At 44.1% G+C, this 24,804-nt stretch overlaps 1 protein-coding gene across 8 annotated transcripts in view; it reads left to right on the top strand.

Annotated features, from left to right (window-relative positions):
- Positions 1–66: 66 nt before the first annotated feature.
- LOC112235031 (caskin-2) overlaps positions 67–24,804 on the top strand; it is an 86,876-nt gene continuing 62,138 nt past the window's right edge. For 6 of the 8 annotated variants that reach the window (XM_042327674.1, XM_042327673.1, XM_042327672.1 and 3 more), the window contains exons 1-2: positions 68–402; positions 5,319–5,856. In XM_042327674.1, coding sequence (XP_042183608.1) covers positions 5,763–5,856 — 94 coding nt within the window. In that variant the 5' untranslated portion in view covers positions 68–402; positions 5,319–5,762. Of the gene's footprint in view, positions 403–5,318; positions 5,857–24,804 lie in introns of all 8 variants that reach the window. The other 2 variants (XM_042327668.1, XM_042327670.1) reach the window with 2 other exon arrangements.

Raw genomic sequence — 24,804 nt, 5'->3', positions numbered from 1 at the left:
GAGTCGGGTCGCACAGCTCGCTCTTTTTGGAAGCGGAGGAGGGGAAAGCGGGGACAGAGGACCGTGGGAGGGACGAACACATTCTGGATTGGATCTGACGGAGCAAGTGACAATGTAGCGGAGTCTGGCTTTCGCGTCGGAGTTGGAAAATATTGCATCAAATACTACAAACTTTAATGTATTTTTATATTTCACATATATTTGTGATGAGTAGGTTATGTGTTTACTGGACATAAGAGGAGTACTAAGATTCGCTTTTTGTGGGAGACTGACTCAAAATTACTTTCCTTGAGTTATTGGAAGGCTACGATTACTTTTGCTTGGACCTTGGAAGGCTCTCTGAAAACTGCCACCTTGACATGTATTCCCGTTTTCTAACATGCAACAACAACACTGTATAAGGTAAGACAAATGTGAATTCAATCGTTATAATTATGGATAAGACAGGAATGGCCCCTACCGACAGGCTCGGGAAACTAGTGTTGCTAGTTAAGAAGTTCAGTCCGAAGGTCGCTAGCAAACCACTTAGCTTTGCTAGCTAGCTAGCCATGCTATTTTAGTGAACGAAGCAACCGCGAGATTGAAAAGTAGATGCTAGCCAAAGTGATAGGCTTACTACATATGGAGTAAGAGCTACTAGCTAATGGTATTTTTCATTTCATAATAACCCAGTCCAGTTCAAGTTGCATTGCACGTTTGCGCCATGCTTTGTAATGTGTCTTATTTATGGATAGTTATTACACAATTATAAAAGTATCTTACAGTTGGATGAACAATAAATAACTAGGTATATTTCTAAAAACACATTATTGGCAATATATGATCTATAATCTAAATCCTACATGATGGTGTAGTTCTCCATTGGGACCAGTGAATAAAGTTGCACCCCATCACCAGCTACACACTCCAACCTCTCAAACACACATTCATATTGTGTGACCGCTTGAAGCATGAAAAGACTGGCCAATGGCCTTGGTGGGGGAAGAGGAGGACATGATCACTGTTATTGGGAATGACAGCTTTGCTTACGCCCTGTGCACCTCTTTGGGTGTGTGGTGTACTGAGACTGCCAGGTTATGTAATGTAGCAAGCTATGTTCACACAAAAGAACAGTGCAGACTGCAGAACTGTGCTGTGCAGACACCATCTCATTAGTGGGATCCTGCTGTGCACACTGTGAACTTTCTCAAAACGGTGTATGTTTACATAGCAACACTTTGCTGTACATGAATTTCCTGGCCAGGTTGATCTGAACTGGGTAGAGGAGGAGACGATGAATATGACGAGTAGCCTCTCTAGCCCAGTTAGCCACCATTCATGTTTCTATTAGACAGCTCTGCAAACGTTATGTCAATATGTTTGTTATACTCACCAAATATGGAGTTTCACTGAGCAACTATCGCCATTTACTGCCTTCACACCCGGTATGTACTTCCAAAAAAGGTTGAAATAAATATTTTATCAATGATATTTTGGGATACTGTACTCCTGCTGTATCAGCTGACCTGTGCATGGCAGTAATGAGGAGAAGGGTACAATTGGCCTGCAATTCAGGGCGTTCCTGCATGTGGGTATTCCTGCATGTGGGTATTCCTGCATGTGGGTATTCCTGCATGTGGGTATTCCTGCATCTGCAGGAACCCCTCTTTATACTTCTATTGGTACATTTTTAAGTTAGGACAGGCAGGAGGCGGGGGCGCTCCAGTACAGTAAGTGGGGTTAATGCACAATAATGTTGGATGCCAGCCACCAATAAACTCACAGAAGAAGGTGCGGCAACAGTAGCTAGCTAGCCATACACCGGTAGATGGTGTCCTTCGTCCCTGGCGAGGGCAGGTGCTCGCCAGGCGGGAGTGAAGGACACTGTGTACTAGCTTAGCCAGCTAGTCCTAAGAACCGGTACACAGCACACTGTGTGCTAGCGACACCATGTGCTTGCTAGTTAGCTTTAAAAAAGGACACTGTCTACCAATCGTCCCCACCTCCTGCTAGCACAGCAGGCGGGAGGCGACACCATGGACTAGCTAGCGTGATAGTTAACGACACTGTGTGCTTGCTAGTTAGCGAGCTAACTATCAAGCTAGCTAGTCCATGGTGTCGCCTCCCGCCTGCTGTGCTAGCGGGAGTTGGGGACAATTGGTAGACAGTCTCCTTTCAAGCAAGGTTTATTCCACTGCATAGGAGTCGGGGTGACACTGTGTTCTAAGTAGCAAGATAGCACATGGTGTCGCTGATTAGCTAGCTAGTTAACTATCACAGTGTCACTCCCGCCTGCTGTGCTAGCGGGAGGCGGCGGCACCGGTACTAGACAGTGTCCTCCTCCCTCGCCTGTCCAGCACTGTTTCTCACAGATCTGTTGGTATTTGGTATTTTATTAGGATCCCCTTAATCCCAGTGGCAGGTCATAGGTAAAAATAGAAAAGAGTACAGGGCCTAGAGAACTGCCTTGCGCTACACCACACTAGAGGTCGACCGATTATGATTTTTTGATGCTGATTATTGGAGGACCAAAAAAAGCCGATGCCGATTAATCGGCCGATTGTTATAAAATAATAATAATAATTTAATAGTAAATATATATATATATATATATATATATATATATATATATATATATATATATATATATTTGTAATAATGACAATTACAACAATACTGAATTAACACTTAATATGATACAGAAATGAAATCAATTTAGCCTCAAATAAATAATGAAACATGTTCAATTTGGTTTAAATAATGCAAAAACAAAGTGTTGGAGAAGAAAGTAATTATGTGCCATGTAAAAATGTGTGCCATGTAAATTATGTGCCATGTAAAAAAGCTAACTTTTAAGTTCCTTGCTCAGAACATGAGAACACATGAAAGTTGGTGGTTCTTTTTAACATGAGACTTCAATATTCCAAGGTAAGAGGTTTTAGGTTGTAGTTAATATAGTTTTTAAAAGACTATTTCTCTCTATACCGTTTGTATTTCATATACCTTTGACTATTGGATGTTCTTATAGGCACTATAGTATTGCCAGTGTAACAGTATAGCTTCCGTCCCCCTCCTCGCCCCTACCTGGGCTCGAACCAGGAACACATCGACAACAGCCACACTCGAAGCATCGTTACCCATCGCTCCACAAAAGCCGTGGCTTTTTTTTAACTACTCCAAATCTAAAAGTGAGTGACGTTTGAAACAGTATTAGCGCGCACCCCGCTAACTAGCTAGCCATTTCACATCGGTTACACCAGCCATTAGGCTGATAGGCTTGAAGTCATAAACAGTGCTGTGCTTGAGAAGAGCTGCTGGCAAAACGCACGAAAGTGCTGTTTGAATGAATGATTATGGGCCTGCTGCTGCTCAGTCAGACTGCTCTATCAAATCAGACTTAATTATAACATAATAGCACACAGAAATACGAGCCTTTGGTCATTAATATGATCGAATTGGGAAACTATCATTTCGAGAAAAAAAAGTTTATTATTTCAGTGAAATACGGAACCGTTCGGTATTTCATCTAACGGGTGGCATCCCTAAGTCTAAATATTCTTGTTACATTGCACCTTCAATGTATGTCACAATTACGTAAAATTCTGGCAAATTAGTTCGCAATGAGCCAGGCAGCCCAAACTGTTGCATATACTCTGACTCTGCGTGCAATGAACGCAAGAGAAATGACACAATTTCACCTGGTTAATATTGCCTGCTAAACTGGATTAGTAGTTATAACTAGTGATTATGATTGATTGTTTTTTATAAGATAAGTTTAATGCTAGCTAGCAATTTACCTTGGCTTCTACTGCATTCGCGTAACAGGCAGGCTACTCGTGGAGTGCAATGGTTAGAGCGTTGGACTAATTAACTGTGCGATTGCAAGATTGAAACCCCTGAGCTGACAAGGTGAAAATCTGTCGTTTTGCCCCTGAACAAGGCAGTTAACCCACAGTTCCTAGGCAGTCATTGAAAATAAGAATGTGTTCTTAATTGACTTGCCTAGTTAAATAAAAGTTATACATTTTATTTTTTATTGAAAAAAAAATAATAATAATTGGAAATCGGCGCCCAAAAATACCGATTTCTGATTGTTATGAAAACATGAAATCGGCCCTAATTAATCGGCCATTCCGATTAATCGGTCGACCTCTAGTACATACAGGACGTGACGGGAGTAAATTACAATATTTTCTCAGTGAAACTTCGTATTTGGTGAATAACGAACGTGTTTTGACATTATAACGCTTGCTGAGCTGTCTAATGGGGAATGGATGGTACTGTAGCTAACTGAGCTGGAGAGGAGACTCATCATATTTATTGTCTCCTCTGCCCATTTACTGGTTCAGTGTGATCGTGAACACATCACAGTTTGCGTTATTGTACTTTCATGCACAAGTTCCATCTAATTCTGCTACCATCTTAAGTGAAACAAATATAGGTAAATTGTTTAAAAGCAACAAACACTCCTAAACTAGGCTACTTCTTGCTCTCATTTCTCTCAACTGTTCTTGGCCATTGGGCTGGAAGAGTTTAAGTAGCCTCCAATTCAAATTGCATTTGATACATGGTCAAGCATTGAAAACCTTATCTCAGAGCCTCAGGGAAATCTGTAAATAACACCAGCTCACTTGCTGAAAAGGCTCTAAAAAAATGTCCATCATCCTCTATGGGCAAGTTGCTCTCTCATGAATCATTTGTCCATAAAGTCCTGGTATGGACTGCAGTCATTAAACCATATTTTTTTTCTCATAAATTGCACTGTTTACCAGCCTTGTTGTTGTTGAGGGGGATGGATAGCATAGGCTACTTAATTTAATCTCAGATATTTACTGCTCACCATGAATTGAAGTGACAACGATGCGTATTTATGTATGAGTGAGATGTTCATTTTGTGGGGAGATTCTTAGAGTGTTTCAGGATATTACTCCCTCCCTCACTGTTTCAGTTTCCTGAGAGATAAAGGGCACTCCACTGATTTTTCCTGTAAGGGCAAGCCGGGTTAAAAATGAAAAAAAGATCATAGGCACGCTGGACTTTGGCAAATAGTTTTTTCTTCCCAGTTTTTAATATTTTGATTAATTTCCAAATTAATAAGCCCGTAGTATTCGGGTTGAATTTTGTTGTAGCATGGTAAAAACCCTGTTGCTGTTCTTTGGGTTGGAGCTTCCTTGGGGTTACACGCTTTTTGACGGCCTTGCTTTGGTTTCTCCTCCATGTTCACTATAGCCATATGGGCATTGAAAGACTTGCATGTCTGTGTGGGTTGTCCAGTATTGAGTCTGGACTATGATATAGCCTATTAACCCAACTGTTATACTCGTTTTCTCTTTTCTCAGGTTCTGGCCTGCTGGTTCATGCAGCTCCATTCCAGCCTTCTCTGTGCTCTGACCACAGCACCCGCCGGGGCCCTCAAGCACATAAATGGTAGCTCCACACAACTCCAACCCCTGACACATTCTGTACAATAAAATATTTTGTAAATAAAGACCGAAAGAAAGTTGAACAGGAAATTTAAGCAGCAAAAGAGATTTTCCGTCTCTCAGGCTTCCCTTGACTTGGCATCCGTAACCGGACTGGGAGTTGAGACCGCTGATTTGAGGCTGTGAGTGTCCTCCCCACTACTGCTTCACATTCCCTCATCTGTCAGCTGTGTGTGTTTCTGTGAGGACAGTAACTCTGAGGTAGGTTGATGCGGCTGTGCCTTAGCATGGCGCTGTGAGGAAGCCGCTGCCTGGACTCTGGACGGACGCCAGTGAAGCGCTTACACACCTTGGACCATCATGGGGAAGGAGCAGGACCTACTGCAGGCCGTCAAGACCGGAGACCTGCCCTCCACTCAGAAACTACTGGCCAAGCTCAAAGCCAGCCGAAACAGTGAGTCCTTAAGTTACCCTTAAATCTTAAATCTCATAGCCAGATTTAATTTAGCTCGCTGAAAGGCTGAGGGAGTGTGCAGTGCAATACATCTCCGTTATGTTTATTTGCCCAAGCTTTGGGATTATTGGCAGATGGCACCTAAGTAAGACAATTAGATGTGCGCACAGTCAGAAATCTCTTCCTCTGGAGGCAGTAAGGCAATCGGTAACATGCTTAAACAAGCAGTTTGCTTCATTCTGTCTGCTGCTGCTGACGCCACACCTGTCATAACTACTAAATGTCTCCCAAATCAATAGATCCTGCTAAACGTCTACGCCAGTGATTCTCTAACAGGAGTAGGCTAGTCGAGCCAGCGGAAATCGACAGTTCTCAGTTGTTCAGACATGATTCAAAAGCCAGTGTTTGCTATCTAACTGACTCATCAACCAGTTTCTTGCTGGTTGACTCAATATTTCAACAAATTACATTTCAGTCATTTAGCAGATGCTCTTATGCAGACTGACATACAGGAGCAAATCGGGGAAGTGCTTTGCTCGTCAGATCTTTCACCTAGTTGTCTTGGGGATTCCAACCAGCGGCCTTTCGGTTGCTGGCCCAACGCTCTTAACTGCTAGGCTACCTGCCGCCCCACACAGTTATGTGTATTGTCTTTCTCATGAAAAGGTGATCAACTCTGTTATTGGATTATGAGAAAGATGACCTTTTACAAAGTGGAGTGTTGTAGCTAATCCTATTGAATGTAGAGTGATCCTTATGTTCAGTGATTGAGTGTGTTTGTTCATGGGAGCTGTGCTGAGAGGAGGTGAGTGCTCTCAACTCTACTCTGAGGTCAAGCTTCAGGAACTTAACTACAGAAGACGCTGAGCCTCAGCTAAAGCTTTGGGGAAATCTATCCCTTTGGATTAGCCAGGCCAGCTCCAATCCAGCCCTTATGATGATGGCGCACTAATGAACTCTCGCTCTCGGGAAACTAAAAGCTTATCCACATTCTCCCCGGGTTTTAATTCACTGGACCATAAGCTTACGGCCATCTATATCGTCTCCCTTGAGAGGGACACTTTCTATCCCACTTGCAGACCCCCATCACAAATGCCTCAAGGTTTGAGGGGAGGGGGGGCTCAGTTGCCTCTTCTTGAGCTATCAATTCCTCCGATCTTTCTGCTCTCAAAAGCTGTTATCTCCAACTACAATGGTATATCAACTGCAGTTTACTGCACCTTTATCCTTCTGCTCTTCCAATCACTAAATTCACCTACTGGCATAGTTTACAAACACAAAGACCATTACTCACACACCCAGGAGGACGTTTTCTCTGACTATGAGTGTTGTTGTGTTCTCAGAGGCCTATGTAATTACTAAAATGACAGTGCTGGGCGGCTGTTTAGAGGCTGTTTTTCCACAACCACAATGCCACAAGGTGCAAGACGTTCTGGAGGACTCCTGTATTTAGTTGCTTCTCTCTGCTCATTCACTGTAGAGATAGTGTCCGACATTGAGTTCAACATGACTGAGAGAACTGAGAGCCCCAGGCCAGGAGGTTGGGCTGCTTTATCATTGTGAAAACCTATCACCATCTGTGCTATTCTGGACCCTCTTTTGGCTCTAAACAAACATGAATTGCTGTGACCCAGAGGGGAGAGATGATGGGATATGAGGGCTGGGGAGAGTTAAGTGGTCTCAGTGTACCCTGTGTTTTTCCTGTGTTTATCAAATTCAGCAGACTATTATATTGTAAGAATTGTGGACATAAGGTGTAATTACACTATAAAGGTCTCTTTGTCTCCCGTGGGGTTGTGAACTCTGTCAAGCGTTCATATTCAAGGGCAACTCCCACTTTTCAACCTCATTTTCATTATATCCTGCACAATACCAGTGTAAACATACAGCTGCACCATTGAGAGCATCTTGACTGGCTGCATCATGCTTGGTATGACAACTGCTTGGCATATGACCGTAAGGTGCTACAGAGGGTAGTGCATATGGACCAGTAAATCACTGGGGCCGAGCTCCCTGCCATCTAGGACCTCTATACCAGGCAATGTCAGAGGAAGGCCGTAAAAATTGTCAGACTCCAGCCATCTAATTCATAGACTGTTCTCTCTGCTACCGCACGGCAAGTGGCACCGGAGCGCCAAGTCTGGGACCAAAAGGCTCCTGAACAGCTTTCTAACCCCGAGCCATAAGGCTGCTAATCAAATGGCTTCCCTGACTATTTGCATTGACCCCTTTTTTATTTGCACTGACTCTCTGGCACCGGCTCACTCACTGGACTCTACTCACACATACTACACTGACTCTCTGGCACCGGCTCACTCACTGGACTCTACTCACACATACTACACTGACTCTCTGGCACCGGCTCACTCACTGGACTCTACTCACACATACTACACTGACTCTCTGGCACCGGCTCACTCACTGGACTCTACTCACACATACTACACTGACTCTCTGGCACCGGCTCACTCACTGGACTCTACTCACACATACTACACTGACTCTCTGGCACCGGCTCACTCACTGGACTCTACTCACACATACTACACTGACACTACTGGCTCACACTCTACTCACACATACTACACTGACTCTCTGGCACCGGCTCACTCACTGGACTCTACTCACACATACTACACTGACTCTCTGGCACCGGCTCACTCACTGGACTCTACTCACACATACTACACTGACTCTCTGGCACCGGCTCACTCACTGGACTCTACTCACACATACTACACTGACACTCTGGCACCGGCTCACTCACTGGACTCTACTCACACATACTACACTGACTCTCTGGCACCGGCTCACTCACTGGACTCTACTCACACATACTACACTGACTCTCTTGCACCGGCTCACTCACTGGACTCTACTCACACATACTACACTGACACACACACAGGCTACATTCGACTACATACGCTCACACACACAACACACATGCATATTGATGCCAAACACACACTCAGGCATAGACAGACTTTCGTACTCTTCACATATGCTTCTGCTACTCTGTTTATTATCTATTCTGATTGCCTAGTCACTTTTACCCCTACCTACATGTACATATTACCTCAACTACCTCATAATAATTAGATATTAAACTGATTATTTTAGATGATGCAATAGTCATGTAAACACCTTACTCTGCTTATCTTAATCGACGTAAGGTCAGAATCTAAGTAAGCATACACCGATTAAAACTCCTGGTTTTCTGATCAACCTTTCAAATTATTTGGACATGTAAACACCTTAATGGGCGTTCCAGCAGTGTATTTGATCTGCCCATGTGCGAGCACCAGCTGAGCGAGCCTCCTTTATTTACACGAGTGAAGTGTGTTCGGAACAACAATGTATGTGTCTTAGAAGTCATTTTCACATACAAACTTGATCAAATATGCTTACCAAAATAACATGTTCGCCGTGGTAGGACGTTTATTTTGATTGCCGATTTTCTGCATTTATCAGTGTCACCAGGTAGCCTGATTTCAGATGTGTCCATGTAAACAAGATTATTGGGGAAATCGTTCCTCTTGCAAAGCATGTAAACATTTTAATCAAACTATTAATCTGACTATCCACAGTAACCGCACTCATTGACTCTGTACCGGTACTCCTTGTCTATAGATTTGTTATTGTTATTTTGTGTTACTATTTCCTTGTACATTTTTTTGCTAATTTGTCTTACTTTTTAGTTCTGCATTGTTGGGAAAGGGGTTGTAAGTAAACATATCATGATAAAGTCTACACTGGTTGTATTCAGCGCATGTGACTGATTTGTTTTGTGGAAACAAATATAAAGTTCTACACAATGACATCAAAGTTTAAACATTTAAAAACGGTGATTTTCAAACACTGAGGCCATCATTGTAAATAAGAATTTGTTCTTAACTGACTTGCCTAGTTAAATATATATGTTTAGATTTGTGGTGACGTGGGGAGCAAGAAAATACCCTCCCTTGGGCTCGAAACTCGTTGCAGGTTTAAACCCTTAAAATCAGTTTTTACTTTTAATCCTACAATGTGACAGAGAATCATGTTTTTATTGCATTTCTAATGATCTTTTTACCACAGATCATAGAAACACGCTGTTTTCACATACAGTTGAAGTCGGAAGTTTACATACACCTTAGCCAAATACATTTAAACTCAGTTTTTCACAATTCCTGACATTTAATCCAAGTAAAAATTCCCTGTCTTAGGTCAGTTAGGATCACCACTTTATTTTAAGAATGTGAAATGTCAGAATTATTTATTTCAGATTTCCACAATAAGTTGGGTGAATTTTGGCCCATTCCTCCTGACAGAGCTGGTATAACTGAGTCAGGTTTGTAGGCCTCCTTCCTCTCATACGCTTTTTCAGTTCTGCCCACACATTTTCTATAGGATTGAGGTCAGGGCTTTGTGATGGCCACTCCAATACCTTGACTTTGTTGTCCTTAAGGCATTTTGCCACAACTTTTGAAATTTGATTGTCCTTTTGGAAGACCCATTTTGCTACCAAGCTTTAACTTCCTGACTGATGTCTTGAGCTGTTGCTTTGATATATCCACATCATTTTCCTGCCTCATGATGCCATCTATTTTGTGAAGTGCACCAGGCCCTCCTGCAGCAAAGCACCCCCACAACATGATGCTGCCACTAGAGGTCGACCGATTATGATTTTTCAATGCCGATACCAATACCGATTATTGTAGTTCCAAAAAAAAAACCGACAACAATTAATCGGCCGATTTAAAAAACAATAAATACAAAAAATACATTTTTTAAAATGTATTTATTTGTAATAATGACAATTACAACAATACTGAATTAACACTTTTATTTTAACTTAATATAATACATCAATCAAATTAATTTAGCCTCAAATAAATAATGAAACATGTTCAATGTGGTTATAATAATGCAAAAACAAAGTGTTGGAGAAGAAAGTAAAAGTGCAATATGTGCCATGTAAAAGAGCTAACTTTTAAGTTCCTTGCTCAGAACATGAGAACATATGAAAGCTGGTGGTTCCTTTTAACATGAGTCTTCAATATTCCCAGGTAAGAAGTTTTAGGTTGAGGTTATTATAGGAATTATAGGACTATTTCTCTCTATACCATTTGTATTTCATATACCTTTGACCATTTGATGTTCTTATAGGCACTTTAGTATTGCCAGTGTAACAGTATAGCCTCCCTCCCTCTCCTCGCCCCTATCTGGGCTCGAACCAGGAACACATCGTCAACAGCCACCCTCGAAGCATCGTTACCCACCACTCAGTCAGAGAGCTTTATCAAATCTCAAATCATAGACTTAATTTTAACATAATAACACACAGAAATACGAGCCTTAGGTCATTAATATGGTCAATTCCGGAAACTATCATTTCGAAAGACAAAAAAACGTTTATTCTTTCAGTGAAATACTTAACTGTTCCGTATTTTATCTAACTGGTGGCATCCATTAGTCTAAATATTCCTGTTACATTGCACAACCATCAATGTTATGTAATAATTACGTACATTTCTGGCAAATTAGTTCTCAACGAGCCAGGCGGCCCAAACTGTTGCATATAGCCTGACTCTGCGTGCAATGAACGCAAGAGAAGTGACACAATTTCCCTAGTTTAATATTGCCTGCTAACATTAATTTATTTAAACTAAATATGCAGGTTTAAAAATATATACTTGTGTATTGATTTTAAGAAAAGCGTTGATGTTTATGGTTAGGTACACATTGGTGCAACAACAGCGCTCTTTTTGCGAATGCGCTTGTTACATCACCCGTTTGGCGAAGTAGGCTATGATTCAATGATAAATTAACAGGCACCGCATCAATTATATGCAAATGAGGACAAGCTAGATAAACTAGTAATATCATCAACCATGTGTAGCTAACTAGTGACTATGTTAAGATTGATTGTTTTTTATAAGATATGTTTAATTCTAGCTAGCACCTTACCCTGGCTCCTTGCTGCACTCGCATAACAGGTAGTCAGCCTGCCACGCAGTCTCCTCGTGAAGTGCAATGTAATCGGCCATGATCGTTGTCCAAATATGCCAATTACCGATTGTTATGAAAACTTGAAATCGGCCCTAGTTAATCGCCCATTCCGATTAATCGGTTGACCTCTAGCTGCCACCCCCGGGCTTCACGGTTGGGATGGTGTTCTTCGGCAAGTTTTAATGACTCCAACCTAAGTGTATGTAAACTTCCGACTTCAACTGTACGTAGACATGTTTGGTGCCTGAGATTATGAATATGACTTTGAAAGGTGGCGGAATTGCCCTTTTATCACGGGATGCTCTTGTGGCCCCAACACTCCAGGCTGGGCTGGAGTTGCCTCAGCCAGCTGACAGGCCTGCCGTGCTGCTTGGGGCTGCCCCCAAATCCCTGAGGAGATTCCTAGAGACTGTCGGATTACCCTCTCCCTTTGTTTTGCCTCTCGCCCATCCCAATTTATCACCTTATACGTTACGTGTGGCTCAGCTATTGTTATGAGCTACAACCCAGCCCATTGAAGGGATTGGGGACAGTCATTACCCCCGCCATCAGGTTTCCACAAACAAACACATCACACAACCGTTTCTCTGACATCTGGTACCTCAGGTCTCTGCCTCACCCAATCCACTCCCTCCCATATGGTGCTCAACCAGATTAAGGGGAATTACGGGTCGGGCTGGGATGACAAAGAAAGGTCCAACGTAGTGGGGCTTCCTCTTCTTTCTCCGACATGGCAGAGTCAGCCAAACTAAACCCTTAACAGGCCCCTGGTGAGCCAGCAACAGCGCGGTGTGAGTTCTGTTTCCCACTTCTCATGGTCAAAGAGTCTCAGGAACGGTGGGATGTAGCCAGGTCAGTTGGCTCAGAGACACATGTTCGGACTCTGACCTCTTTCTCTCCCTCTGGCCACAACAGAATGAGGGACCCAGGTTGGAATGTTTAGGAATTGGTTTGAAGAGGTTAAGTGTGTGATAATATAGACAAAATCCATGTGTTAATCCTGTCTAACTCATTTTCATTACATCCCCTAGACATCAGATACCACAAATCCCTTTGTTTTTTAGTTGCATTGGTTTTTTCCCCCCATTCTGTGGATTTGGCTTTGTTCAGAGCTGCCACAATTAAAACATTTTTAAAACGCTTTGTCTGAGATTGACATTTGGTATATTGGAATATGGGAGCTGTTAGAATGACAGAGGATCACATGTTTGTGTGCTGTATGAAGTAAAGGTCAACCGATTAATCGGAATGGCCGATTTCAATTTTTCATAACAATCAGAAATCTATATATTTGGGAGCCTATTTGCCGATGTTTTTTTAAAATATAAATGTTTTTTTTGTTTTTTTTTACACCTTTATTTAATCTTTATCTAAATAGGCAAGTCAGTTAAGAATACATTCTTATTTTCAATGACGGCCTAGGAACGGTGGGTTAACTGCTTCGTTTTTCACCTCGTCGGCTCGGGGGATCCAATCTTGCAACCTTACAGTTAACTAGTCCAACGCAATAACGACCTGCCTCTCTCTCGTTGCACTCCACAAGGAGACTGCCTGTTACGCAAATGCAGTAAGCCATGGTAAGTTGCTAGCTAGCATTAAACTTATCTTATAGAAAACAATCAATCATAATCACTAGTTAACTACACATGGTTGATGATATTACTAGATATTATCTAGCATGTCCTGTGTTGCATATAATCTGACTGAGCATACAAGTATCTAAGTATCTGACTGAGCGGTGGTAGGCAGAAGCAGGCACGTAAACTTTCATTCAAACAGCACTTTTGTGCGTTTTGCCAGCAGCTCTTCGTTGTGCATCAAGCATTGCGCTGTTTATGACTTCAAACCTATCAACTCCTGAGATGAGGCTGGTGTGACCGAAGTAAAATGGCTGGCTAGTTAGCGCGCGCTAATAGCGTTTCAATCTTCACTCGCTCTGAGCCTTGGGGTGGTTGTTTCCCTTGTTCTGCATGGGTAACGCTGCTTCGATGTGGTGGCTGTTGTCGTTGTGTTGCTGGTTCGAGCCCAGGGAGGAGCGAGGAGAGGGACGGAAGCTATACTGTTACACTGGCAATACTAAAGTGCCTATAAGAACATCCAATAGTCAAAGGTTAATGAAATACAAATGGTATAGATGGAAATAGTCCTATAATAACTACAACCTAAAACTCTTACCTGGGAATATTGAAGACTCAAGTTAAAAGGAACCACCAGCTTTCATATGTTCTCATGTTCTGAGCAAGGAACTGTGAAACGTTAGCTTTCTTACATAGCACATATTGCACTTTTACGTTCTTCTCCAACACTTTGTTTTTGCATTATTTAAACCAAATTGAACATGTTTCATTATCTACTTGAGGCTAAATTGATTTTATTGATGTATTATATTAAGTTAAAATAAGTGTTAATTCGGTATTGTTGTAATTGTCATTATTACAAATACATTTATTTATTTATTTTTTAAAACGGCAGATTAACCGGTATCGGCTTTTTTGGGCCTCCAATAATCGGTATCGGAATATCGGTATCGGAATAGAAAAATCATAATCGGTCGACCTCTAGTATGGAGCTACTCATTTGTCCTGCATTATAAAGTCAATATTTAAAACTGATGTTGGTTTCCATCATGTTTTTTTTAACCTCCGGCCTCTATTTGAAAGTCCAACATATTCAAGCTGTAAAGGTTTCATTTGAGTTTTTATGCCAAGAAATATTTCACAGCTTGTTGCCCAATTAGACCTACAAAGCTTGGGGAAATGGTTTGATGTTAGGTGTGCATCAATGCAAACCCCCAGGAATTGGGAGTGAAACCCCCCTGGCGTATAACATCGCCATCTTGTCTTTTTTAAACGTAAGTGTGCCACACACTGCATTATTATTGACCAGAGGGAGCGGTGTTCCGTATTGAAGACCATCAATGTCCCATTATCGGCGTCTCGTAAAACTGTTGGGCCACAATGAAAGGCAGAGCCCCAAACAAAATGTCCAGCGCGGCGGTGGTGTCTGTGGGGATTCTCCGGGAGGGAGCAGCTGTCAGCCTCCCCAGGCCAGTGATAGGCTTCTAAGGAGCCCACTGTGACTGTCTATTGGTCGCCGGGCCACTCGCCCATACTGCAGCCATGGTTTATTCATGACTTTGTGTTCAAACAGAGCCAGCCCACCCAAACACCCAATCCAGTCCCTTCATTCCACTTACTTAGGCCTACTCCTGCTGCCTTGTGCAAGCTAGAGGCAGGAATAAAACCTGGGGCATCATGACACAGACAGGCACACAACCTCCTCCTTCCCTCCACGACAGAGGCATCACAGTGTTGAACTATTGAACTTACAATAATTCTGGGAAAAGTTCAATCAATTTACAGTTTAGTCATTGCCAGTATAGTACTTCTTGCTACTGGCAAAAAGGAATGAGCTAGAGTTCACTTGATCTGAATATTGTACCCGTTTTTCTAGTTTCCATCCCAACATACTAGACGTTTTGCATATAGACTTGACTTTGTTTCATGCAAACAAAACATATCGTTTGCTCCGTCATCTGCTAGTTTTTATGGTTGAAGTTCAACAGAATATTATGCGTTCTCCTTCACCATTGCACCTTCCTCTCCCATGTCACAATGCCTCAAATACAGCTCAGGATAATGAGAAGGAAATTTCCACTTTCTTTTCAGACTGGGCATATTGATGGGAAAGTGTTAAAACCTTTTAGACAGACCGTGAAATTCTGTCTCTGTACTGAAGCCGCCGGTGTTTGCCTGTCAACTCTACCGTTGGTGTGCTAAATGTTTAATTGGCTCGCTAAACAGACAGGTCCCATAGACCTTGTAAAGGAGGTCAGTTAGCCCATGCATCAGAAGAGGAAGAAGCACTGGTCTGTGTTGGAATGGGGTCCTTCAGGACCTCTAGCTGTCTGGTCTCTGACGTAAGTGGAAAGAAAAGAAACCCAAATGGGAAAAGCAAAGGTTATTGTTACCAGAGTGGTCTACCTATGACCCTTTGTCAAGTGTTCTGTTTTCTACTGGGTTGGATCACAGACAAGCTAGCCAACGTTTATCGAAGCACTTCTTAGTTTTACTCATCTAAGACCAAGAAGAATCTATTCGCACAGCCTCAAGGATATCTCTTGCCTTGGACATTTGGGAAACTGCTGAACGTCTATTGAACTTTGTTTCATGTCTCTCTTTAACCATCCTTTAATTTTTGTTGAGATTTACTGGAATTAAAAGGGTGGGGGTCTTTCAAAACCACCCGTTACAGCAGATGCCAATGTCGATGATACAACAAACGTTGGAATGCACTACCATATTTACAAAGAAGTTGAATGACATTGCCCTAATTTGTATGTTAGTTTGTGCATATGCTTGTAAGGATGTGTGTAGTCTGGGGGGGTTTGGGGGTGTATGTTAGGTCATGCATGTGCTTGTAAGGAAGTGTGTAGTCTGGGGGGGTTTGGGGGTGTATGTTTTTGTGGATTATGTAAGCTTTGTTCAGCAGAATGGGCTCTTTTTGTTTGTTGCTTATCTCTGCCAGTCTGTTTCCACAGCATCAGATGTACAGCTTTCACAATGTCTCATCATTGACATTGACACTGAACAACCATAAGATTTTAAGATATGACTGATTGTTCACCTCTTTGGAAAATGTATTCAATCTTAATCTTTATACAGTCAAGATTAGAATGACATTTTGGATGTCACGTCATGGTATTTCCACAACATAGAAACATAGGCTCATATGCACATATCTCTCTACCTCTTATGGCTCAAGGCTGGCTTTACACATTCACATTTTGACACGTGCGTAATAGTGGAAAGCTGATATTCTGACTGCAGTTTTTTTTCCACAAGGCACCAGTTCAGAGCTTTTAAAGTACCCTTCCTGTTGAGGGCCTTAATGACTCAGCCTTCAATGTGACTGGAGCATAGGCCCAGGTGCACACTGGCACTCTGAACTGGGAAAAACGGTACATTTAAGATGCAGTTTCACGCTGACAAAAAGCTAAGGCACCAAACGGACAACAGAACAGTATGACTTATGGCTCCCTGCTGTGGACTGCTTGGTCTTATCAAGGTTTCAGTTATTTTCCCCCAAATCCCTCCCGCTCCGTCTGTGCCAACCATTGTCCAAGACACGACATAGCAGCACAGTGCGTCTGAATGCAGAAAAATAATAGGAGGGATGATGTCATGTTGTAGGAATGTGTACCCCACAAGGAAACCTCCGATCTGTTTTTTGGAACTGGAATCTGACTCCTCTTGTGAAATTACAGTTTGGCTTAACCCGAAGACTGAGAAGAAAGTTTTGGTGTAGAGGACAAAGAGAAGGGTAAGAGGCCTCGGAACTTTCCAACAGAACTGTTAGTATTCTGCCCTCCAGGAGTCTGAGGCGACTTCAAACAGGACTTTGGGTTTAGAGGAGAGAAAAGTCTAGCTTTTGTCATGGAGATGAGGAAATGTGGTCTCGGCTGCGGTACTGATATCGAAGGGGAGAGAAGCAGAGCTGTCGAAAGGGAAAGTGGCTGGTATCTCTCCCTGGGCTGTTAATCTGTCACCTTATCTCCATTACTGTAAGTGGAGGCCTGATGCACCTCACCCACACTGACCGCAAACGGACATGGTTAGTCACATGCTTACTCTGTCAGGAGGAGAGGGGAGTTAGTACTGGGGAAGTAAGTAGATGAAAGTTTGGCGCCGCTGGAGAGTAAAAGTCCATTATGAACAAAGGATGGGGTGTGGAGTTTCCTCTTATCCTGTGACCAAAAAGTGTGGAGTGTCCTGGTGTGTCTGTTAAGCTTAAAGAGGAAGAGGCATGAACTCACACACACACACACACACACACACACACACACACACACACACACACACACACACACACACATTCATATTTGCTGTCCTCCACCCCTCAAGACAAAAACAATGCAATGTTTGTTTTCTTTTTTTACCCAAGGAACATTCTCCATGCTGGGAAAAGTATCTCATTAAGGGCTTGGTTCTCCATGTGTGCAGTCAGTTATCACAGGGGTGCAGGTTTAAATGCATACCTCCTTGGCAAGCACTTCCAAGAGGATTCTAGAGTCAGCCACTACATCATCAACTGGCCATTAGGCCTCCCATTAGGGCCTGCCGTCCAATCAGCTATAATCATTAGGGCCTGGTCTCTGGGCCCTCCATTTCTGTCACAAACACCGGAGTGATACACAGAGGTGAAGTGTCCTGTTTAGCATTCCTGCAGGTCAGTGTGAGTTAGGCCCTGTCAGCAGCTTCCGGCTGGATCAACACAGAGCTACTATAGTGTGTGTGTGTGTGTGTCTGTCCTGTCCTGTCTGTCTTGGCTGGCTGGCTGGCTCTCTTTTCATTAGCCTCTGCTGATTCTGGCCCCATGACAAACAGCAACCAAAAACAATCCAGACCACTCCGCGTGTCATCATCTTATTATAGATGAGATGTTCATCCATCCAGAAAAAGGACCCATGTCCGTTTTGTGCATGTTTTCATCTGTTTAGTGTTCACTTCAAGCCAACTGCATGTCTTGTGTTTCAAAGGGAAATAAAGAAGACAAAGTGGAGTTTGTGTAGTCTTCTGCATGTATCATATACAAACATCACTGTTCATTTCCTCTCAGATGTTGTGATGCTGGTGTCATGCACCTGCCTCTTCATTAACCCCACCCCCCAGCCCATATGGGTCTGTATGGCAGAAACCCCCATCAGGACGATTATGTCACCCTGCTGTCCTTCTTTCATCTGAATATGTGTCTCTTTCTTTAATAAAACCTGCCGTATGTGTCACACCCCCAAGCCCTATTCTCTGTGGACGCCCAGCTGGGCAGAGACACAATGCAACTCACGCAGGTCATTTGCATGCGTGGCGCTCCATTGCGTCAGCTGTCTAATGGGCCTCAACAGGGAGAACGACCAGGGACCTTATCTCCTCTCATAGTCTTGCTTTGCATCCCGCTCCCACAGCCAGCCCCCCCCCAAGGTTTCCAGGAAGGCTCTGTCTGGCCTGGGAACAAATGACAAAGTGAATGATTGTTAGCTCAATTAGTACCTCGTCTCAAATGTTTTACTGTCTTTTAGTGTTTGTGTGCGATCCTCTGGCAAATAAGCTAATTACTTGGAAACAGAGAATTCTCAGGAAAAGAGAATTGGATGAATAATTTGGGTCAGAGCAATAGCTGCACCCATTAGACAAAGAATTTGGACCTCTCTTTTGGGACAGTGCTGAATATGAACTCAGTTCAGCGTTTAGTCTCAGGGTCATTGTGAGGTTTAGGACATATTACAGTCTTGGTGGGTTAGTGGAGCTCTCAGCATGGCAGCAGTGGGTATATGATATAATCACAGCGGTGAGTCAGTATCTGTGTCCATGGCTCTTCTCCAGGCACTGCTTCAGCACTGGGGCTTAGGCCTACAATCTCCGCCCTGCGTCCGGTGCAGATAACGCCACAGCACATCACAGTCCAGCAGGTCCAGAGTGAAGCCATAGGATTATCCCCCAAGGTGGTGCAGCGGTTTCCCCCTGCTACACCAGATGTGTTGTAGCTGCTCTTCCTGTTGGTGGACATTAGGACTGATCCCATTTAGTCAACTGTTTGGTCGATAGGCTGTTGGTCGACCAAGATTTCTTTAGTCGAGCTGTAGAAAATAATAATAATAATTGAATTGTGTACAAGACATGTCTGATTTGTGCATGTCTGAGTTAACTAATCTATTGTAGAGGCCGTGGGAATGGCACAGACCATCAGTCTAAGACGTGCTTCTAGAATTGTATATGTTTATATTAGGTAAGAACAATGGTGTAACACTAATAAAAAATAATATGGACGGCGCAATGAACACTGAAGTTCTGTAGTGGTCACTGCAGCAATGGGGACCCCCATCACCTGTGAACCCTGGGGAGCCCCATCACCTGTGAACCCTGGGGAGCCCCATCACCTGTGAACCCTGGGGAGCCCCATCACCTGTGAACCCTGGGGAGCCCCATCACCTGTGAACCCTGGGGAGCCCCATCACCTGTGAACCCTGGGGAGCCCCATCACCTGTGAACCCTGGGGACCCCATCACCTGTGAACCCTGGGGAGCCCCATCACCTGTGAACCCTGGGGAGCCCCATCACCTGTGAACCCTGGGGAGCCCCATCACCTGTGAACCCTGGGGAGCCCCATCACCTTTGCAGTATTGACATTACATAGGATAATACAGAGCTTGTGTCCCTCCCAGCTATGACTGGTATGTCCTTATGATTAAGATAAGAAAATCCCTTCAATGTACAGGTCTAGCCTGTTTTCTAATGTTTGCTTCCTTCAAAATAGTCTCAGGTGCATTAACTCTTTTGGCCTAATGAATTGACTGAGGTGCAGAGACACATAGTTGAGACAGATGTTTCCCTTTTCATGGCATTTTGGGTTAACCCTCACTGGTGATCCTTTTAAGACAACATAGGATGTGGTCAAGGAAATTACCCCTCTTTCTATTTTGGTTTGGATGACCAATCTATTGTTGGTTTTCTACATAGGACGTTGGGTCCAGTTTTTGTTGTCTTTATTTGTATAGTACCAGAATCCTCAAACAGGGGTCAAATGTATAATTCTTTGGAATTTTTCTCACATTTTCAAACAGCACATTTATATTTTCCAACGGGGCTATACATCTGGGTGAGGTTTTCTCTCTCGCCTGAGTAGCCTCGTTTCACTGCCAAAAATCAAATTCAACCATCTAGTGTTCAGCGAAATAACAACACAATGTCAAATACAGGTAGCCTAGTCAAATAAATAACATCTAATCACATTAACTGTTACTCTCTCGCGGGAAACCTTCGCTCTTGCGTAGACATTTAGAAACGAAACATGACAATTTGAAAAATAAGCCACAGGAGTTTTTTGAGCGAGAATAAAGATGACTTTCGAGTAGTAAGACATGTATAAAAGCAGCAGATATCATTCATTAGAAGGGGCTAGAAGCATCATATATGGTGAGCTACCGAATGGCTAGGACAGGCAAGCCCCATACTATTGTGGAGGACTTCATTCTTCCTGCTACCGCGGATATGGCTGGGACAATGCTGGGGGAATAGTCCCAAACTATACAGACAATTACTTAATCTAACAACACTGTTTCACGACACATCAGTGACATTTTTTTGAAACAATTACTGCTTCGTATACAAGCCAGTGAATTATATGTATTACAGCTGGATGAGTCAACAGACGTGGCGGGCCTGGCACAGCTCCTGGTATATGTCCGTTACGTTTATGGGTGATCAATTAAGGAAGACATCCTCTTCTGCAAACCACTGTAAACCAGGACAACAGGATATTTTTTAAGAGGATATTTTTTAAGTACTGGACAGCTTTGTGACATCAAATGGACTTTGGTGGTCAAGATGTGTATCTGTACTGATGGCGCAAACATCATGACAGGGAGACATAGTGGAGTGGTAACGCACGTGCAAACAGTTGCTCCCAATGCCACTTGGGTACACTGCAGCATCCACCGAGAGGCTCTTGCTGCCAAGGGAACGACTGACACTCTCCATCTCCACCCCTGATGTGGAAATGCGATACCCTAGGAAGGAGACGGCTTGCTGAAAGAACAAGCATTTTTTAGCCTTGACATACTCCAACAGTCGTCTAAGTACCTTGCGCACCAAGGACACATGCTGCGCATGTAGCGGAGTATACCAGAAGGTCATTGATATACACCACTACCCCCTGCCCATGCAGGTCCCTGAAAATCTTGTCTACAAAGGATTGGAAGACTGATGGAGCATTCATCAACCCGTACGGCATGACGCGGTACTCATAATGCCCTGAGGTGGTACTAAACAATGTCTTCCACTCGTCTCCCTCCCGGATACGCACCAGGTGGTATGTGCTCCTAAGATCCAGTTTTGTGAAGAAGCGCGCCCGTGCATTGACTCAATCGCCATGAGGTAGCGGGTAACTGTACCTCACCGTGATTTGATTGAGGTCTCAATAATCAATGCACGGGCGCAAACCTCCATCCTGCTTCTTCACAAAAAATAAACTCGAGGAGACGGGTGAAGTGGATGACCGAATGTACCCCTGACGCAGGGATTCGGAGACATATGTCTCCATAGCCACCGTTTCCGCTTGCAACAGGGGATACACGTGACTCCTGGGAAGTGCAGCGTCTACCAGGAGATTTATCGCACAATCCCCCATCGATGGGGTGGTAATTGAGTCGCTTTCTTCTTACAGAAGGTGAGAGCCAAATCGGCATATTCGGGGGATGCGCACAGTGGAGACCTGGTCTGGACTTTTCACCTACACACCTCCCGGAGCACTCTCGCGACCACCCCGTGAGAGCCCTCTGTTGCCATGAAATAGTGGGGTTATGATGAGCTAAGCAGGGAAGGCCCAGTACCACGGGAAACGCAATAGAGTCAATGAGAAAGAGGCTGATTCTCTCCTCGTGACTCCCCTGCGTCACCATGGCCAGGGAGATAGTGGCTTCCCTGATTATCCCGGAGCCCAATGGTCGACTATCCAGAGCGTGCACTGGGAAAGGTCTAGCCACAGGGATAATGGGGATCATAAGACTAAGAGCGAGCGCTCTGTCAAAAAAATTCCCAGCTGCGCCTGAATCGACGAGCGCCGTATGCTGGGAATGCGAAGAAAATAGTTGGACAACAGAGGACTCTGGATGAGAGTGGTGCAGACTCACCTGGGGTGACGCCAGAGTGCCCTGCCTGCTGCCTCGACTCCCAGAGGGACCAACCCGGCACCGACCGGCAGTGTGTTCTCTGCGGCCACAGATGGTGCACGAACTGGAACCCCCTCCTTTCTTCCTACGCACCGCCCCTCCCAGCTCCATAGGTTCAGGACAGGGGATGCGAGGGGATGGAACCACCAGACCCCGATCTGAACGTCCTCGGGTAGCCAGCAGGTTGTCCAGCCAGATGGACAGGTCCACCAGCTGATCCAACGTGAGGGTGGTGTCTCTGCAGGCCAACTCCCGACGGACGTCCTTGTGCAGACTGCAACGGTAGTGGTCGATCAGGGCCCTGTCGTTCCATCCCGCGCCGGCAGCCAGGGTCCTAAACTCTAGGGCAAACTCCTGGGCGCACCTCGTCTCATGCCTCAGCTGGAAGAGGCGCTCACCCGCCACTCTACCCTCGGGCGGGTGGTCGAAGACTCTGAAGTCCTCCAACGCCGCATCTCCTTCTCCCCACACGGCGTTGGCCCACTCCAGAGCTCTCCCTGTGAGGCACGAGATGAGGGCGGACACCCTCTCCCTTCCCGAGGGAGCTGGGTAAACGGTGCCCAGGTATAAGTCGCGACACTGCCAGGTTTCTTGCCTTGGCAAATCGCGCAGTTAAGACACTGATACCCTTTGCAACCACGTGCCTATGTGAGAGAGGATTCTTGGCCCTCACTAGCATGAAAAACTAAATACAGGCACAGACTGTGTGTGAGAAATGATTTAAGACTGAGAATCTCTCCAATACAACCCACCATTGCAGTTATGTGCATTCTTTCAAGCACACCCTTCTCATTAACCTGTGGTGAGATATTCGCAATTTTTGAGAACAAATATGGATTTATATGTAAGATGGCTAAATAAAGAGAAAATTATTGATGTATTATTACATTATTGCCTTGGTCCTATAAGAGGTCTTTTTCACTTCCCACAAGCCGGGTTGTAACAAAAACTCACACTCATTCTTATGTTTAACTGTATCGGAAAGTGTGTGTGTGGCAGGCTTACAATGATGGCAAAAAACAACATTGTAGAGTGCGCTGACCCTGGTGCTAGAGGGGGTATGCAGCTGGAGGTTGATTGTTTTAAGAGGTACGGGACTATAAAAAGTTTGGGAACCACTGGTATAGTATAATGCAGCCTGATTTGTGTATCTTCTGCGATTGATCCTTCCTTTCATAAAATTACACTTCATCAGAGGATAGTCTCTGACAGATGGGAATAAGCTTGAACTGCCATATTTGGGTAGAAAATGAACCCAGTGATTGAATCCCCAAACGGAACCTTCTGAGGTTTGCCTTGAGTTGAACTATGATCTATGTGTTTTCTTAACTGCCTGCCCTCCTTACACTGTTCAGCTTTACCTATCAAATCATAGCTGTACTGTTAGTCCTTTGCACACGTATAATTAAAGCACTTTTCTGGTCGTTTGTCATGAAACAGCAGGGCTGTTTTTCTCTGCTCTCTGTGCCAAGGAAAACATTCCCTCTTTCATTTCCCTTTGCTTTTCTCTCCTCGTTCCTCCTCTTTCAGTTAAACCAAATACGTCTTTGGAGCGTTCTTCTCATGTAACTGACATCTGCATCAGCACCAACGACTTTTAAATCCTGATCACAAAAGAAGCTCCAGGCCAGTGTTTAGGTTGCCTGACGACTCCAACGGAATTATCCCGCCCCTCCCCTGCGTTTGCGATATACTCCAGTCTGAGTCTGCCATTGTTGAAGTTGTTTGTGTTTATGTCAAAATGAGTGTGTTGTACAAAACACAAGTAATCAGTGATTGGATAATCTCTAACCAATCAGCGAATCAAAGCCAATGACGCATTTTCAAAACGCCTCCTTAAATACATGTTCTGGCTCTGGCGAAACCCGTCGGTTTCTGGGACCAATCAGAATGGTTACAATGTGTTTGCGTTCTAGAAATCGTCCGGGAGGTACTCCGATCCAGACTCATTGCAGAGTAGAAACTTGTGGTCGTGGCATAGCGTTTGGCTGGAGCAAAGATTTTGAGAAGCCTGGCCTGTGTTTAGGGCGGCTTCGATATATTTTCTCCAAGGTTGCTGCTTCCTGCTGCAGTGTGATGGTGGCCTGCTTTAGCCGGGGCTGGCCTGAGCTCTGATACTTGGGGTCTCTCAGCCAGCTCCCCAGTGGCCTGCCCTGCAGCTGTCGAGCCATGTCAGTTGTGGCCTGGAGATGAAGGTCTTTTCTTCACGGGGAGGGCCTGACCGCTGTGTC

This window comes from Oncorhynchus tshawytscha, linkage group LG09, assembly GCF_018296145.1.
Source record: "Oncorhynchus tshawytscha isolate Ot180627B linkage group LG09, Otsh_v2.0, whole genome shotgun sequence".
NCBI classification, from domain to species: domain Eukaryota; kingdom Metazoa; phylum Chordata; class Actinopteri; order Salmoniformes; family Salmonidae; genus Oncorhynchus; species Oncorhynchus tshawytscha.
Note: the sequence above shows the minus strand (reverse complement) of the source record. Positions and strands in the feature narration are given on the sequence as shown.